Genomic DNA, 19,410 nt, shown 5'->3' with positions numbered 1-19,410 from the left:
GTGACTTTGCTCAGAGTACTTAGTCTTCCTCAGCTTTCTGCAGTTTCTCCGTATGTAAATTGGGAAGTACAATTTAATTTCCGAAGTTTTTTGTGATTCTTAGAAATAATAGGAAGATTGCATATTCTACAGAGTAGACATATTAGTTCCTTCCTTTCTTGATTACACGGAGCTAATGAGATATTTTGGGGCCTACTGAGAAATATGTGAGCGCTACAGTTGTTAAGAGCCAGGAGCAAACCCTTCATTTGCTAGACTTTGCCCTTGCATTGATAGCTGAACGTTGGTGGCCTTAAGTTCTTATCCTCAAAATGAAAATCTCAGCTAGTGTCATCTTATCTCTAGTTAACTGTCAGATGTGTAGACAGACAGTGGAGAGAACTAGTATATCTTTGCATGGGATTCTAATTTGTCTCCAAGTGGCCTAGTCTTTGTCTTCTCATTTCTCAGTTTGGCTCGGAAAAATTGTCAAATTCTTTCTCCTTTAACTTATGCCAATCAGCTAAAATCATGCCAAGAATGAGAAACTTTGATGCATTTGAATCTTTTTTACATTTTGGAGACATGTCCTGTGTTTAGACCAAGAATTTCTGATAGTTCGGAAATTCATGGCTCTCTGTGTATGTTCTCTCTCTGTTCTTTCTCCACCACCCCCCTCATTTAAAATTGGATTCTTCCATTCGCTATGTCTGTTTTGCTCAGATTAAAAATGGGAGAGACTTCATAACTTTAAATCTTCTGGAACCAAGTGAAAATCACTTGCTGTGTGGAAGTGAAGTTTGTCGTAACCCCGAGTCCCTAGCTCGGGTTTCTCAGGCCAGGCAAATCGTGGGAATAAGTGATGCAGGTCAGTGTAGAATGTGGGGACCTCACTGGCACAGTGTGGCAGTGACCTTCTGTATCTTCAGAATTAATTCAGCTTCTGTTTTTGTTTCCAGGAATGCATCTCTTTGTTAAGTGGAATGTACTGGCACTGGAGGTCATACAGACCGTTTCTATGCTGTGCGACAAGAACAAACGTAGCATCTCCCTAGAAAGTACTTTTTCACGTAAAAATTTACTCAGGAGAGTATATTTGGTTCTATTAAAATTGGGTTTCTTTTGTAAGTATTGCTGTTCTTAATAAATCAGTGTTTGGTAGTACATGTTTAAACATTACTGCCTTTCTGTGGGATGTTTTGGAAAAATCCTTTGCTGGATTGATTTTAAAAAACAAGAAAATAATTTTTTTATTTTAAAATAAAGCACTGTTAGAAGGTAAAATAAGTAAGATTTTTAAATGCTTCATATTATCTAAATTACTTAAAGTGGCAATCTCATCAATAAGGATGTATAATACTAAGAGAGCTATTAACTTCTCTTGGTGTAGTGGTTTTCGACCTTTTACTGAACAAGTACTTTTAAAAGTCTCAAATGCCAGGATGAAGATTTATTAAACTAACTGTAATTATGTGCTGCTTTTCATTTTATAATCCTATACCTGACTATCTAAAATATTTTAAATTACATGTGATCACTTTTTCAAGGAACAAAATCAGCAGTATCACTTTTTGGAGCATAAGGATTTTAAAGGCCGATTTTGTATATTACTAAAGCCCACAGGTTTGCTAACGCACATGCCACTTTTCATGTAGTCACTGTTTCTCAGCTCTCCTTATCGGCTAATCCTAGAAGACTAGCTTTCTATGACCCAGTCGCACTCTTTTTCTTTTTTTCCAGTTTTATACCTTTATTTGACAATCAGCGATTAGTTCTCATCCACATTAACTGTCTGTAGATTTTTTAAAGTGGTGACAGGTACATAGGTAACCAGTGTGTAGAGCTTGTTTGGTGAATCTTCATCCTCATTACGTTTTCTGGACAACCGCACACGGATACGGTATGGAACATTCCTTATTCCTTTGGCCCAGACAGCTTTGTTGAGCCAGGTGTCAATGCGCACATCTGGAGTTCCCATCTCCTTCATGGCAAATTTCCGGGTCTCTTTGAGTGCCTGAGGGGCACGCTTCTTGAAACCCCCTCCATGGATGCGCTTGTGAATGTTGATGGTGTATTCTCTGGTCACTACCTCGTTGATGGCAGAACGGCCCTTCTTCTTCTCGCCACCCTTCTCCGCGGGAGCCACTCTGCCGGGCCCTGGTTGGAAAGGAAAAAGCCGCACTCTTTGTTAATAGCCCCAAAAGCCATTCTCTGGGAGATTTTGAAGGCTGACTTAACATACTGCAGACCTTTCAAAGATTATGCATAGTGATTAATTAAACATACTTTTTTTTAAAAAGATTTTATTTATTTATTTGACAGAGAGAGACACAGAGAGAGAGGAAACAACAAGCAGGGGGAGTGGGAGAGGGAGAAGCAGGCTTCCCGCGGAGCAGGGAGCTTGATGTGGGCCTCGATCCCAGGACTCTGGGATCATGACCTGAGCCGAAGGCAGACACTTAACGACTGAGCCACCCAGGCGCCCTAAACAGATACTTTTGAGTGTCTATTAAATTATAGGCACTGTTTTAGACTCTGTACCTGTAACAGTGAACAAAACAGATAAAAATCCTGTGATAACTTATTATCTGGTTGCAATGTGGTTGAGGTAGCAGGAGTTTGGAGGAGATAAAGCACGAATGAAATAAGTGAAATATATACTACATGAGAAGGTGTTAAGTAGAAGCAGGGTCACAGTTGTAAACAGGATGATCAGGGAAGTCCTCACTGAGAAAGTGACGTTTACATAAAGATGTCAGTGAGCTTTGTGCCTTCTGGGAGCTGAACATTTCAGAGAGATGTTGCAGCAAGAGCAAAGACCCTGAGGCGGGAGCATGCCTGAGTTGTTTGAGGAACAGTCAAGTGGCCAGTAAAACTGTCAGAGTGAGCAAGGCAGAAAGTAGTAGAGAATGAGGCCAGAGAAATAATGGGGGAACCAGATACAGTGGGGGCTACCTTGTAGGCCATTGTGATGACCTTGGTGTTTATTCTGATGATGGAGAGACTCTGGAAGATTTTGAGAATAGGTTATGAATTGACTTACTTTTTAGCAGGAGTACTCTGGCTCTTGGGAGAGATGGACAGAAGTAGCAGGCAAGGGCACAGTCGGGAGATCAGATAGGAAGGAGTGGTCATAATCCAGCCAAGAGATGAAGGTAGCTTTGAGTAGAGTGGTAGCTCTAGAGGGAGTAAAGATTTTGTCCTAAGCAGTTGGAAAGGTAAAGTTGCTACCAGTAACAACTGGAAACATTGAGAATATGGCTTTAGTCATTTTGAGTTTGAGATGCCTTTTCAATGTATAAGTAGAATTGAAGGATGTACCTGGATTTAGAAGACTGGGATTTTCGGAAGAGATTGAGGCTAAGGATATAAATTAGGTATCACTAGCACATAGATCATATATAAAACATTGAGATTGGATGAGACCATTAAAGGTAATCAGTATAGGCCTCAAAAAGAAGAGGTCCAAAACCGAGCCCTGGAGAACCTAACATTAAGAGTTGGGACTAAGTGGAGAACCCAGGCTGATGACGAGTGGCCAGAGAGGTAGGAGGAAAGGCAGGAGTGAAGCAAAGTGCTTCAAGGATGTGGGAATGATCTGTTGTGTCAGATGTTACCCTTAGATAGATAGGCCCGTAAGATGGGCAGTGACAATGACCAGTAGGTTTAGCATCCGTAGGTCATTGTTGACTAGTACCGGACTCCTTCAAAGCCAAGCAACAGAGGCTTTTGCTTGAGCCCTACTCTGGCCCTCCTTAAGTCGTACCCCTTCCCAGAGTGGAAGAGTTCAAAGGGCCAAGGACATGTGCCCACTTGGAGCCCACCTCACTCCTTCTACACATGTTACTCGTTATGTGGGACTCCAGAACTCCCAGCCCAGATGTCCTCAGTCAGGCTTTGAGGATCTCTTTTCTGGGTCCATCCTCCTGAGAGCACCTTGCACCACAGCTGTGCATATGCCTGAGCCTGAGCTGGGGGGTGCAGCTAGTGGGAGTTGGGGCCAGTGGGCCATGTGGGATGGAGCCTGGAGGAGGGACTGGGATGTTAACCACACGTACAGGTGAGGCTTCTTGAACTTGAGACAAGGGACCAAACTACAGATGGGAACGGAAGGGCACCAGGCCCGGGCCCAGCTTTTCTACACTGCCACGTTCCATCAAGAAAACTCGAGGAATACAGAACTCTAAATTAAAACCTGGCCTTCAGTGTCATTACAAACATTCATTTGACAAGGTCAGATGATAGATATTTTATTTAACACTGTATTAGCATGATTTACAACTTTTCACAATTTAGTTGTATAGTTTTTTGGGTCTCTTGCCCTGAGCTCTGCAAGGGCCTCTGAGAGCTTGTTGTTGAGTTTGACGGTAACTTCATGGCATGTGAGGACAAAAGCCTCACTGGGCTGGGTTAAACAGAGAATTGGAGGAAGAGAATTGGCGATACTGGATAAAACGTTTTCAAGAATTTGTAAAGGGCATGAATGAAATGGAAAGCTAGCTGGGTTCTTCTGTTTGTCTTGTTTCATTTTCTTCTCTTCCAAGGTGGGAAAAATAACAGCCAGGATGTTTGTACCCTAAAGAAAAGGATTATATTAGCTCACTAGGCTGCCATAACAAAAACCACAGAGTGGGTAACTTCAAAAACAGAAATTTAATTTTCTCACAGTTCTGGAGACTAGAAGTCCAAGGTCAATGTGTTGGCAGGTTTTCCTGAGGCCTCTCTCCTTGCCTTGCTGATGGTTGCTTTCTCCCTGTGGCTTCACATGGTCTTTTCTCTTTTCATGTGCCTCCCTGTTGTCTCTCTGGTCTCCATCTCCTCTTCTGTGTTGGTGGTAGAGTGGTGAACTTCGCTGCCTTCCATCTCCTCTTCTTGAAAGAACACAGGTCAGATTTGATTAGGGCCCACCCTCATGGCCTCATTTAACTTAATTACCTTTTTAAAGTCCTTCTCTGCAAATGCAGTCACTTTCTGAAATAATGGAAATTAGGGTTCCAACATCGGAATTTTGGATAGACAGCAATTCAGTTTGTAAGAGGGACCTCAAATATTCGAGAACATGCATTTGTGCAACCCATCTGCCTTACAAAATGTCTGTAGCTTTTTTAAAAAGTTGAGTATAGTGTTTGCTAAAGCAGTTCATTTCTATTCTCATGGAAATAATGGAGCTTAGTATGGAATACTTACTAAATGGCAATGAGTTTAGTGATATACAGGTTACTAAGTGCTATGGACTGAATTATGCCTCCTCCCAATTCATATGTTGAACCCTCATGTATTTGGAGTGAGGAAGTAACTAAGGTGAAGCGAAGTCATAAAGGGCAGGACCCTGACTCATGTATAAGAAGAGTCACTGGATGGGGCGCCTGGGTGGCTCAGTTGGTTAAGCGACTGCCTTCGGCTCAGGTCATGATCTCGGTCCTGGGATTGAGCCCCGCATCATGCTTCCTGCTCTGTGAGGGGCCTGCTTCTGCCTTTCCCACTCCCCCTGCTTGTGTTCCCTTTCTCGCTGTCTCTCTGTGTGTCAAATAAATAAATAAAATCTTTAAAAAAAAGAAGAGTCACTGGAGAGCTGCTAGTTCTACCTCTCCCCACCATGTGAGGACACAGAGAGAAGGTGGCTGTCTAGGAAGAGAATGAGTTCTCACCAGAAACGGCCCATGCTGACCTTGATCTTGTACTTCCAGCCTCTACAACTGAGAAAATGTCTGTTGATTAAGTCGTCAGTCTACGGAATTTTGTTATGGCAGCCTGTGACTACTTAGACATTAAGATACCCATGGGTAGAGGAGGACCCTCAACCTTGGTGAGAATTTAATTTTCAATTGGATTTGAAATGTACTGGTATCAAAACAGTGGCAAGTTGGAAAGAGGTTTGCTCTAAAAAGTCATTATCTTAAAAATTTTGATAGCTTGCCACCAAAGTATTTTATATCCTATGAATTATAATTATTCATAATCTAGCAATGAAAATGAATAGCCACTAAGTATATGAATTAGGGGAGAAAAATGCCTTATTTGGAGATACTGTTTTTAAAACTTACTTTTATGGCAAATTTAAAATGCATCCTAAAGTAGAGATAACAGTGTAATAAATGCACATGTATCCATCCTCAACAATTAAGACATCATTTCATCTCTATGAACAGATACTGTTCTCCCTATCACCTGCATTATTTTGAAAAGTAAATCCCAAATGTCCAATCATTTCGGTCATAAATATTTTGGTCTGTACCTACAAAAGGCCTTCCCTTTTTAGTGTAACTATATTGAAACAGAAATAATTTCTTAATGTAATCATTACTCATCAACAGACATATTTCTGAGTTTGCCTCATAATTTTTAATGCTTTGCGCAAATTAGGTTTAAAACAACTTCAGTGCCTTGCAGTTGGTTGAGAATGCCCTATGTTTTATCTCATTCCTACTCTTTTGTGCTTACTTTGCAATTGATTCATTGAGGGAATCGGGAGATTTCTGGAATTTGCTGATTTCATATCCCCTGATGTATAGTTTAACATGTGCCCCTATCCCTTACATTTCTTGTAAGTTTGCGTTAGAATCTGTGGTAAATCAGATTCAGGTTTGATTTGGGGGGGGGGGAGTTGAGTGATATGTTCTCACATCAGGAGGCATGCATTATCTGGTTTTCTTTTTATGATGTTACAGCAGCCATTGATGCTTGATTCCTTGCCTTTTTTTTTTTTTTTTTTCATTTTCAGAAGGTCCTCCAAAGATAACCAATAAGGTATTTATTTGTTGGTTGGTTTTCTTTCGATATAATTGTCTACATGTATAACCATGTTTGATATGTTTTAATTCATTCTGTTATTATAGTATTGGTAATAAAATTGTCCCATTTTTCATAAGTGGAAGCGCCTCAAATTTGGCTCCCAAGTCCCTTTGACATGGTCTTTCTGGTATGATATGATATGTCAGACTCATCTTCCATATTTCTTTCCTTCGACCTATTTTTTCATGGTAGAATGGGAAAAAAGACGTAACGACATAAAGCATTCTGTGTCTGGGGGTGATGGTTATTTTAATGCCAAGCCATTTAAAAAGTTGTTTGAAAACATGTTTTCTTATAGAAAAATATAAAAAGTAAATTCTGTGTATTTGTTATTTTTGTATATTCATTCTCACCAACCAAATAATATTGTCTCAGAATTTCTTTTTATTAATCAAAATCTCATTATCAGAAGGCTAGAAACCTTGCGAAAGCAAACATTCCTTCATCAAATTATTGTTGCCTTGCACACGTGTACTGCATGTGAATTTCTGAGCTAATTTGAAAATAGATTTCTTTTGGTCCACAGTCATACCCAAGGAATGCCAAACATCTTTTGTTCATTCAGGCTTTTCTCTTTAATTCCATTCTTGTACATCCTTCCTCCTCACCCCCTATAGCTTACACTTCCTTTCCAGTAGAAAATGAAGTCAGGTATGTTATCATGCTTTTTGTCAACATAATTCAACCTAGAAATAGTACCCAAGTTGTAGATAGAGATGTGAGTTATGTATCAAACCCTGCTATTTACACTTCCATTCTCTTCCCTTCCCATTATTAAGTTATAAAGAAACAGTATCGTAACAGCCTCTTGGCTAAATCATAGAGAGTTATGATTCTCTTGATAAGCTGTAGAACATTATTAAGTTCTGCTGTCTGGGTTGAGTGTGTCTATTGGAAGGATATCAAAGTTGGTCAGATTGCTCTTGATTGTCTTAATTGCTTCTTGTTTATGTTTGAAACTATGCAGTTAGATTGATCTTGGCTTATTTTCCTCTCTTTATTAACTTTCAGGTTTATTTTTACTGCTACAAAGTCCCCTGAACCCCTTTAAGTGTTGAATAATGTATGTGATTGGCAAGTGGAAGTGATTCGATAGTTTCCCTTTCCAAGCTAATAACACAGCCTTCAAGTTATTATCTGTGCCATACCTTAAATATTTATTTGGGAACATCACTGACACATTGAGATAAATGACACTCCAAAGTCCAGGCATGTCCAAGAACCATGTTTTATTTTGCATTAGTGAAACTTTACTACATTGGAATGATTTTATAATAAATGGAGTTAGAAGCAGTTTCTGCTTTTCTTGTCTTTGTAAACCCCCTGTGGTAGGCAGAATTCCAAGATGTCCCTCAGGATAACTTGCCTCCTATTGACTCCCATGATTAGATTTTCGTGTAGCATAGTTGACTTTAAGAAAGGGAGTTTTCTTCCCTGACCCTGACCTAACAGGTAAGTCCTTAATGAGGAACTGTTTCTGGAGTAATGATGGAATCTTTTACTTTTGAAAAATAAACCTCTGTATTGAAATGTAAGTTACATGTCCTAAAATTCACTTATTGTTAACTGTACAATTTAATGAGTTTTAGTAAATTTATAGAGTTCTGTGATCATCACCGTACTCCAATTTTGGAACTTTGCCATCAACTCAAAAATTTCCCTTGTGTCCATTTGCAAATTGGTGGTCTCTTACATTCTTGTGAAAAATTCAGTTAGAACTTGGTGAACTACCCTTTATTATTAAATTTAATTTGTTGTATTTATTCAGATTTTTGCAGCTCTTTTAACTAAAAAATAATTCCTTAGTTCCCTTTGTGTTTCATTTATATTATTGGATTTTGGCACAGATTAGCTTTGCATATTTTTCTTAATGCTCTGAATCAAATTTTGTTAAAAAATTTTTAATTTACATTATTTGATTATGATTTTGACAGTACCATCATAGAATGTTTAGTACTGTAATTTAGGAATGTTTATTTTCACATTTTTATAATCATTTTTATATTATTACATATTATTAAATTATCACATTATTATGTTTCTACATTAGGTTTTGCTCTTTTTCTCTTTTTATTCTTAGATTTGTAAGAAGTATGTCTCTTTTAATTCTGTGGGTTTCATTCCCATTTATACTCTAGTTTATTGATTGTGTCCAGTACTTTTTCAATTCATTAGATACTTTTCGTTTTTTAAAAGATTTAATTTATTTTGAGAGAGAAATTTATTTATTTATATTATCAAGAGAGAGTGCCAGTGCACAAAACGGGGTGGGGGTAACACAAGGAGAGAATCCTCAAGCAGATTCCACGTGAGCATGGAGCATGATGCAGAGCTTAGTCCCAAGACCCTGAGATCATAACCTGAGCCAAAATTGAGAGTCGGCCACTTAACCGACTAAGCCACCCAGGCGCCCCTGTACTTTTCATTTTTAGAATTTCCTTTCTCTAATTTTCCCTGCCATTGCTTTTTTGTCTTCTTCTTGATCTCTGCAACTAGGCTATTTGTTTCTATTATTTTCCACTTTTTAGAAAGTTAACCTCCAGCACAGAATTTACAGCATCCTGTAAATTTTTTTTTACATATTTATAGTTTTTATTTTCTTTTAAAATGATGTGTTTGTGATTTTGTCTCACTCAGCTGTAATTGTGGAGAGAATTTTTTTTAAGATTTTATTTACTGGACAGGCAGAGAGAGGGAGAGAGTGAGCACGCACAAGCAGAGCGAGTAGTGGGAGAGGGAGAAGGAGGCTTCCTGCCGAGCAGGGAGCCGGATGCAGGGCTCAGTCTCAGCACCCTGGGATTGTGACCTGAGCCGAAGGCAGATGCTTAACCAACTGAGCCTCCCAGGTGCCCCATCTGGAGAGAATTTTTTAAAAGAGGTTTTAAAAAAAGATTTAAAAAAATCTCTAGGTGAGATTGCCAATAATTTTTTTTTTTAAAGATTGTATTTATTTATTTGACAGAGACAGCGAGAGACTGAACACAGGCAGGGGGGGAGTGGAAGAGGGAGAAGCAGGCTCCCCGCCGAGCAAGGAGCCGGATGCAGGGCTCGATCCCAGGATCCTGGCACCATGACCCGAGCCGAATTAATTTTTATCATAGAGGAGGCTGCTAATGTGATTTCTACATTTTGGAATTGATTTTGATGTTCTTTGTGGTCTGGTCCATCTGCAGCTGGTACTGATGTCCTGTGGGTGCACTCAAAGACTTGGTCTCTGGGAATTACCAAATTCACTACGTACTACCTATGTCAGACTGAGTGTTTTAATATTTGTGTCCTTTCCTATGACACTGTGTTCTTGCTCCCTGATTAGTAGAATGCTAACACTCCCCATCTCCATTTTCTTGATTACTTAAGATATTTCTTTACTTTATACATTGGCACATGAAAGTTTATAACTTTATCCTTTAGTATAAAGTACAGAAGTGTAAAAGTTACAGATACTTTTTATAACTTTGACCTATGACTTCACCTAACCATTTATTTCTAATCCTTTGTCTTTTTTTCCCCTTTTTTTAAACTTAGGAGTTCTCACTAACAAATAATTGGATATTTATTTATTTAGTTTACCTAACAGATACTAGACATCCTTACTTTTTTAAAAAATAGGGCTTGATCTATATATGTTATTACTACAACCAACATACTGTCGTATGCTTTTGCTTTCCTGCTATTTCCCTCATTTTCTGAATATTCTCAGTTGAGAATATTGATAATGATTTTAATCCTTTTATATTTGACAGTGATTAGAAGACATTATTTTTAATATCTAAATTTTACTACTGGTTAAGTGTATGGTTATCAGATCTTAAAACACTTTCTGTAGCTACTGCAGACAATAAGAAAATAGTTTTTGATTCTGTGATCCCAGAGAAATTTTGCACAAATTTCTTGTCCTGCCCTTGTTTCCAGAATTTAATGTTTAGCTTTTAGGCACAACTTGTTTTTGTACCTTTAAAAGTACAATATATTAATAATTTCTTAAAATGTTTTTTTCTGAACTTTATAATTTTGTTTATAGAAGTTATTTCCTGTCAGCTTATTTTGGTGTCAGCTTTTTCATTAAGTTCTTTAGTTTGGTTCTGTTCCTCTCGTCTTAAATATCTTTTAAAACCCAAGGAATATGTTAGTACAGACGTACTGCAGCCACTGTGGAGAACAGTATGAAGGTTCTTCCTGAAGTTAGAAATAGAATTTCCATATGATCCAGTAATTCTCCTACTGGGTATTTACCCAAAGGAAATAAAACAGTAATTTGAAAAGATATGTGCACCCTTATGTTTATTACACATTATCTACAGTAGCCAAAATATGGAAGCAACCCACATGTCTATTGATAGATGAATGGATAAAGAAGATGTGATACACACACACACACACACACACACACACACACACACACACACTGGATTATTATATAGCCATATAATGATAAAAGGATGAGGTTTTGTCATTTGTGACAACATGGATGGACCTAGAAGGTACTATGCTAAGGGAAATAAGTCAGACTAAGAAAGACAAATACCATATTATTTCACTTATGTGGAATCTAAATAACAAAACAAATGAATAAACAAAAAGCAGAATCAGACCTTTAAATACAGAAAACAAACCAACGTTTGGCAGAGGAAAGTGGGATGAGGGGATGGGCAAAATGAGAGAAGGGGAGTGGAAGATACAGACTTCCAGTTGTTGAGAATGAATAAGTCACAGGAATAAAAGATCCAGCAAAGGAATATAGTCAGTGGTGTTATAATAGTGTTGTGTGGTGACAGATGGTACCTACCTTTGTGGGGAGCATAGAGTAACATATAGAAATGTTGAATTGCTATGCAGTACACCTGAAACTAATAAAACGTTGTGTGTCAACTATATTCAAATAAAAAAAATGTAAAAATAGTACAAATACCACCCAATGTATGGGGAAGATTCCAACAAATAGGGAAAGTTTCATTTTGAAAAAAACCAACATTTTTACAAGATTAAATACTTGCTGTTTTTATGTTAGGAATGTTACAAAATTTCATTGAAAAAAGAAAAGTCTGTGCTTATTGACATATTTTTAAAACCTTGTGTGGAGTCCAGATCCCTGCAGGAAAGCTCAGCAGTCTGAGATAGGATTTATGCTGCTTTGAGAAACCAAAACGGTGGTAGGAGATTACTTTTGGATGCTTTTCTGAATTGTAGTGCATAATTCACATTTATTCCTCTTTTGAGTTTCAGGTATAGGTGTCTTCTCCATCTGCTTTATCCTTCTGTGAATTTTGTTTGAAGAATTAATGACACCTACTGAGCATCTAGCATCTTGAGCTCTCCATACTGAAGCTGAAAAGAGTGGCATAGCCCGGCTCACAAATCTTGGCAGGGGGTATACAGAACTGCTCCACCTTCACTGGGTCCAGGGTGATGGGATTTTGTTACATGTTCATTAGCAGCGATAAAACCATGGATCGTTATTTTCCTAATTAGCCATTAATAACAGTTAACTCTAACAAGACCACAGCTTCAGAGTTTTTGAATATATTGTTGACAGTGAAATCTAATGGGAAACAAGCCAGCTTATGTTTTATAAAAATTGTTAATCTTATTGATAGGACTACTACCACTCATGCCAGAAACTAGCTTCCTTTTATTTTAACTGTTTTGTTCTAAATTCGGATGCCTAAATTATATAATATTCTGAGGGGAATAACTTCTGCAAATAAGAGTGAATTACAGTAATTTTTAAATAAACAAGGTATTTTAAAGTATCTCAAAGGTGATAGTAAGAAATCTCATTGCATTTGTTTTAGCAAAAGCTTTCTTAGAACAGCTGCCATGGATGCTAGGACAAATCAATGCAGGTGGATCGATTTTCTTTAGTTCTTTAAATGTTTAAGCCGCACCTGGCCTTTGTAATATCTCTTGGTTGTAGGTAATAGCTGGGAATTTCAGGTGAAGGATTACAACTTCTAAGTTAGCTGTGCTACCCCAAATGATCCATTGGATATGGCTAAAAATGCCAGTTTTAAATGTATTCATGGGATTAGGAATGAATACTTCTTTGCCTGAAATCTTGTGGTTTAGCTTTAGTACTTACTGTAGTCAATCCATTTCTTTGACATATTGAGCTGTCTGACAGCTTAAAATCCTAAGTTTCCTTTAAACTTGAGCCTGGCTTTGGAGGAGAAAAGGGTGGTGTGGGGGTGGATTTTATGTAAGGCTCTCCAAAGAGAATTCACTAAAGTGCTTTTGCTGGCAGGGCACAGGGAAGGCCAGGAAGCTGCTTCGTCTCAGTCCTTCTTGGGTTTTGCCCTTAGCCTACATCAACGTTTAGCCAGATGATATACATCAGAGCCACTGAAGTCTCTTGTCAGGCCTGTTGAAGTCATCACTTTCCTTGCATGAAGAAACATGGAAGAGACCCAAATGCAATGTCCAGATTTTGGGAAGCCAGGTGGATGGATGTCAGGAGAAATCTTTATGCTCTTACACTGTTAATTCCCTGCTGGGTGTTTATTTCTCATCTAGCTTTGAGGGGCTGAGTTTTTATAAACATCTCTTGATCAAATATCACCTTATAAGATTTCTTTCTTTGTGAATGAAGTCACATACCACAAATATATTAAAAACATATTTTATTGAGAATTACTAATATACTGCAGACTTGTTATTTCCATGTGAAATACTGATATCTAGACGGGTTCTAAGAAGTAAAATGAGAGCAGTAAGCAGTATAGACATGGATTGAGTCCTAGACCTCTTGCCTAATTCTGAGGACATCACTTGCTCTATTTGTTTCATCATTCACACATTGGAGGTAGCTTTATCTGTATTTACTTAACTCAGATATCCAGGAATATAAAAATTATGACATGGCCTACAAATTGTCCACTCCATGTATAGGTTTTATCATAGGTCAAATTTATTTAACAGTAAGCCTTTTCAAACTTGAAAATGTTTCATAATTATCAAAGGCCATTAATGAAGAATGATATATTATGTAAACTTTGAAGGCATGTCAAGCAAGCAGGCAAGCAAACAAGCTAGCTAGCTCTTCAAAGAATATAGTGGATCATATCTGAGCTTTCAAAACAGTTTTGACCTGGAAAGCACAGAGAAGGTGAGGGTGAGCTTTACGGGTTGAGGAAATCTAGGGTGAAGAGACAGATGCAGGACAGAAATGGACATGACATTTTCAGGAAATTGAGAGAAAGTGATTTTCATTTTAGATTAAATTCCCCTTTATTATAAGTATAAAAACGAAAACTTGAAGAGAAGGACAATATTCTGAACTTTTATTCCATAGTAATAAGAAAAGGCTCATATAGCTTGCATCTGAATTAACTTAGAATTAGCAGATTTAGCAGTAATTTAGAAGGAAACTAAGTAGTTAAGGGCCCAGGAGGATACAAACTAAAATGAGTATCATTTTTCTGGGTTCCATTAGAGAAGACTTCTGGAGAAAGGGATTTTTAGAAGAAAGTGATAAAAGTGGATTTGTAGAAAGGCTGAAAGCAAAAAGTTCTGTATAGTGGGGATTTGAGGGCAGCTTATTAGATGGTGTGACCCAAAGTGGGATCTGAACTGCAGTTTTTTAAAAGAGGCGCATTAGACAGGGAATGCGGATTCAGATTCATTCTCCATTTGTCTTGGTTCACATTCCCCTTTGGCCCCGGAGCCACATGAAAACCTGCAGGCAAAAATTTTGCTACCTATTACTTGTTCTTCTCTCTGAAATTCCCTCCTGCCCAGAAGCATGGGGCTTGTATTTTGTTTGAGACTTTCCATGTCTGATCCACGTACCCCTCTGTAATGTTTCTTCCTATTTCCTCCCAGAAGGAAATCTCTGTTTCAGATAAGACTCCTTCTGATCATTTCCTAGCATGTTGCTTTCCTGCCTTTGCTTTCGGCCTCTCTCCCATCAAGAGTATCTTCCCGTCTCCTCTCAGCCTTATGAGCTCAATATGCTTTTAAAATCCAAGGCTTCAGAGATTACTTTTCTTCCTAATGTCACTGGCTACTTTTTGGTGTTCCATTTATCATGTATTTCCTTATGTTGTTATATTTGCCTGTCTTGCAGTCTTTCTCTTGCTAGATTGAGAACATTATAAAAGGGCTATGAGTTGTAACCTGCATCAGATTGCTTGGGGTCTCTCCAAAGGTGGTCAGTGTTGATGATGACAGTGCTGGCTAATGGTCCATATGTGTGTGTCTCCTAGTCTCATATAGAATACTGGTTTGAAATTCTGTGTGTTTATTCATTTTAATGGAAAATCAGAGGTGGGTAAATGTGTAGAACTCTCTGAACATGAAAGTCAGAGATGGGTGAATGTGTAGAATTTTCTGAACATGAAAATCAGAACTGGGTAAATGTATAGAAACTGCTAAAATGTAAGCTTCGTAAGATCAGAGACTTTTTTTTTTTTTTTTTTTTTTTTGGTTTAGCATCATATTTCCAGCTCTTACTACCAGGTCCAGATGTGGCACCTAATACATACTTTTTGAATGAGTTGTGGCTTAATTACTTAAGCTGTAGGTCTTAATCTGGGTACTCTTAAATACCTGTCAGGAGACCTCCAGAATGTCATCTCAGAAATCAGGATCAGTGTCTTCCCAATGGTGAAACAGTAACACACAGCATCTCATCATTTTCTCCTAGGAGAAGAAAACATTGTTTTTTTTGTCCTGTTTTGTTGTATTCTTTCTTCAGAGGAGGACAGGGGAAAGAAGATGGGCAACCATAGTTGAATCTGACTTTAGCTAATTCAGTGAGTTTTGGTCTTTTTATTGACAGAAAAGCTCCCTGTGGAACAGAGGACAAATCTGAGGGATGATTACTTTCCAAGATTCATGGACCTTTGTTAGATTTTTGTCAAGTGTTTTGTTTTTTTTTTGGTAGGCTTGCTCACTCAGATTTTACACTGACATTTTATGGTAAATGTTTTGCTTATCCTTCTCCATGTTTCTTCCTGTGGCCACTTGCTTGGCACGACTCAGAAGCTGAGAAGAATGTTAAAACGCAGGACCTTAAGTTGTTCACTTTTGACAAGACTGGAAGAACATGGGGGCAAAGGAGCAGTTGTGTGAGGAGACCACTGACTTTTTTCTTTTTCCTTTTTTCTTTTGCTTTTAGCTCAAGCCAGGCCAGAACAGCTGCAGGGACAGTGACAGTGACAGTGCCAGTGGAGAATCCAAGGGCTTCCACAGGAGCAGCTCTCGGGAAAGGCTCAGCGATGTAAGTTTAAAAAAAAATCGGACAGCCTGGTGATGGGTATTAAGGAGGGCACGTTCTGCATGGAGCACTGGGTGTTATACACAAACAATGAATCATGGAACACTACATCAAAAACTAATGATGTAATGTATGGTGATTAACATAACATAATAATAAAAAAAAATCGGACAAAACCACCAGACCACACATCACTTGGGTCAGGTCTCACTTTCCCAACACTCCTATCCTGTCCCATCACTTGGTCTATGCAAGCATTACAGTTCCCTCTCTCTCAGCACACATGTTTGAGCCTGGCCTGATGGCTTCATTCTGTTTTCTAGTGTGACCCAAAATGTGGTTTAACACATAATAAGGTAGGTGGGAGTACGTGTCACCTTAGAAACAAAAGATTACAAAGGGAAGGGATAATACTTTTATTATCAGTGTGGGAAATGAGAAAAGTAGTCCGACAGTTCTACCACTGGAAGATGACGACATTTAACTTTGGGCTTTTTGTAATTTCTTTGCCCGTGAGATTGGTAATAATCCCTGTCTGCCATTATATTTCTGTTGGAAGGGATGAGTGACCAGCCACTTACTTGGCAAGAGAAGGAGTTTTATTTCCTGACTGATTTCCAAAGGAAAATCCTTGTGATAATGTACCATACCTCTGGAGGGGTCTGTCAGCCCCCAGACCTGTCCCTGACGACTCTCCAACCTCCTATCTGCCAAGAGGGCAGATTCTCCGTTGCCGCTCCTGGGAGCCACCTAATCCTCTGGGCTCTCTTGTCTTCTAACCTAACATGTCACAGAACAGGATTCTTGACCTTAAAAGCAACACTGGGAAGCTTTCTTATAAAATGATGAAGTAGGGAGACATTTTTATTAGTGATACCAGTGAAGGAACATTAACAGATTAAGTGATACAGTACTCTCAAGAAAGAGACAGAAATTCAGAGTCTCTGAGTTTCAAGAAGAATAAGCGAGCTAGGGCATAGAATAAGGATTAAAAACCTTTGCCCCTTGTCTCCCTCCTTTTTTAATACTCTAAAGCAGTTGTCTTCATCCTGGGATACAAGATGATTCGGTGTGTTGCAGGAAAAAAATATTAGAACTTACTATTTTTTGTCTAAAAACAAAAGAAATGAAGCTTTGCTAATAATTTAACACGCTGGGAGTAGTTGAAGTATGTAATTTATAAACACCTCTATTTTAGGAGTGTGCTCAAAACTTTTTTTAACTTAGGGGTGTTCATAAGTGTAAAAGGTTGGAGCCCACTGCAGCACATTGAGTCATTCCGTATAATCTCCCATATATTTCTCCATCATCCAAGGTGGACAGTCCCAAGACATACCTCTCAGGAAAGTCTGAGATACTTAGAATGAGACTTGATGTATGGAACATTGAATTCTTAAAAGAATTAAGTGGAATACAGAAAATACAATTATTTTTGTAATACTCTTAATATTAGATAATTGTCTCCTCTAATAAGGTTTAATATCAATTATACAAATAAAGAATATAACTCAGTGTTTTGCTGTGTGCGTATGTTTGTGTGTTTATATGTTTCATTAACTTGGTGATGGAACTATAAATTAAAATAATAAAGCAGTATTTCTTACCTAAGTTGTTAAAGATTGTTAATACTTAAGTAGCTCCTCTGAGCTTTTGTTTTGTTTTTAATATGAGATCTCACTCACCCTGGAAATTATTCCAGGATTAGTTAATCATAATTTCATCACAGAGTGGAGAAATGAAAGCCACGTTAAGTCAGGGGACAAGAGTACAGTATTGTATAGTCATTGAGATCTTTTGATTGGTTACCCTGAATTCACTTTCCGTTAGATCAAAAGAAATTGGCAAGAGATATTCTGTGTTCATGGATACGAAGACTTAGTATTGAGATTCTGCCCAAAGCAATGTACAGGTTCAGGGCAATGCCTCTGAAAATTCCAACATCCTTTTTTGCAAAAATGAAAAAAAGAAAACAAAAAAACAGATACTCAGATTTTGTGGAATGGCATGCGACCCCTGGTAGTCAAAACAATCTTGGAAAAGAAGAACAATGTTTGAAAACTTAAGCAAAGCTACAGTGATCAAAACAGTATGATACTGGCATCAGAATAGATATACAGACCATTGGAATAGTATTGAGAGTCCAAAAATGAACCCATACATCTATAGCCAACGGATTTTTGATATGAATGTTAAGTCCATGCAGTTGGGAAAGAATTCTTTCTTCAACAGATGGTGCTGGGACAACTGGATTTCCTTATGCAAAAGAGTGAAGTTGGACCCCCGCACCACATCATGTCCACAGATTAACTCACAATAAATCAATGGCCTGAGTATAAGAACTAAAATCATGAAACTCTTAGAAGCAAACATGGGTCAGTTTCCTGATTTTGAATTTGGCAGTGGATTCTTAGATATGGCCCCCAAAGCATTAGCAACAACAAAAAAAAAGATAGGAAAATTGGACATCATCCAAACTAAAGGCATTTGTGTATCTCAGAGGGCATTATCAAGAAAGTGAAAAAAAATCCCTACAGAATGGAAGAAAATATTTGTAAATCATAGAACCTCAATATTGAAAAATGGGCAAAGGACTTGAATAGACATTTGCAGAAAAGATATACAAATGGCCAGTAAGCACATGAAAGAGTCTTCTCATCATGGCCATTAGGGAAATGCAAATCAAAACTATAATGAGATAGCCCTTTACATCTACTAGGATGCTTATGATAAAAAAAATGGGGGAGGAATAGGGGTTGGCAGGGATATAGAGAAATTAGAATCCTCGTACGTGATGGTGAGAATGGAAAATGGTGCAGCGGTGTGGAAAACAGCTTGGCAGGTTCTCAAAAAACTAAATGTGTAGTTACCCTATGTCCGACCAATTCCACTTTTAGGTATATACCCAATCAAATGGAAAATAGTTACTCAGAGAGAGATCTCTATGCCAATTTTTATTGCAGCATTATTTACACTAACCAAAAGGTAGAAACAACCCATGTCCATCCATAGATGAAGGGATAAACAAAAAATGGCATATATGGACAATGGAACATTATTTAGTCATAAAAAAGGGATAAGTTCTCATACATGCTATAACATAGATGAACCTTGAAAACATTATACTGAGAGAAGCTAGTCATAAAATACAAATATTGTATGGTTCCACTTACATAAGGAGCGTACAATATGCAAATTCCTAGAGACAGAAAGCAGGAGTGTGCATGGACCAGTCATGGGAGTCGGGGAATGTGAGGTGTTGGGAGTTATTAATTAATTAATGGTTTGAAAGTTTCTGTTTAGGGTGATGAAATAGTTTTGGAAAATTATATCCACAATGTTGAGAATATAATTAATGCCACTTAAAAATGACTGAAATGTCAAACTTTATGTTCTCTCTCTATATATACATTTTTTTACCACAATAG

At 38.0% G+C, this 19,410-nt stretch overlaps 2 protein-coding genes across 6 annotated transcripts in view; one reads left to right on the top strand and one right to left on the bottom strand.

Moving 5' to 3' along the window:
* AUTS2 (activator of transcription and developmental regulator AUTS2) overlaps positions 1–19,410 on the top strand; it is a 1,115,275-nt gene that overhangs the window by 486,989 nt on the left and 608,876 nt on the right. For 4 of the 5 annotated variants that reach the window (XM_027609948.2, XM_027609949.2, XM_027609947.2 and 1 more), the window contains one exon: positions 15,887–15,988. The exons of the other annotated variant lie outside the window; for it this stretch is intronic. In XM_027609948.2, coding sequence (XP_027465749.1) covers positions 15,887–15,988 — 102 coding nt within the window. The remainder of the gene's footprint in view (positions 1–15,886; positions 15,989–19,410) is intronic. 5 annotated transcript variants of the gene reach the window in all.
* LOC113931975 (60S ribosomal protein L31-like) lies at positions 1,717–6,187 on the bottom strand. The gene is made up of 2 exons (XM_035722000.1): positions 6,148–6,187; positions 1,717–2,136 (listed from the first exon to the last, which is right to left on the bottom strand). The coding sequence occupies exons 1-2, from the start codon at positions 6,185–6,187 to the stop codon at positions 1,748–1,750; spliced, it is 429 nt and encodes a 142-aa protein (XP_035577893.1). The 3' UTR covers positions 1,717–1,747.

This window comes from Zalophus californianus, chromosome 10 (genome assembly GCF_009762305.2).
Source record: "Zalophus californianus isolate mZalCal1 chromosome 10, mZalCal1.pri.v2, whole genome shotgun sequence".
In the NCBI taxonomy this organism is placed as follows: Eukaryota; Metazoa; Chordata; class Mammalia; order Carnivora; family Otariidae; genus Zalophus; species Zalophus californianus.
The sequence above is the reverse complement of the archived record's forward strand: the minus strand, read 5'-3'. Positions and strand labels throughout refer to the sequence as shown.

Coding starts and splice junctions, on each gene's coding strand:
- LOC113931975 (XM_035722000.1), bottom strand. CDS start 6,187: ATGATTGGACATTTGGGATTTACTTTTCAAAATAATGCAG. Junction 2,137..6,147: donor TACTTTTCAAAATAATGCAG/GTGATAGGGAGA, acceptor CTTTCCAACCAG/GGCCCGGCAGAGTGGCTCCC.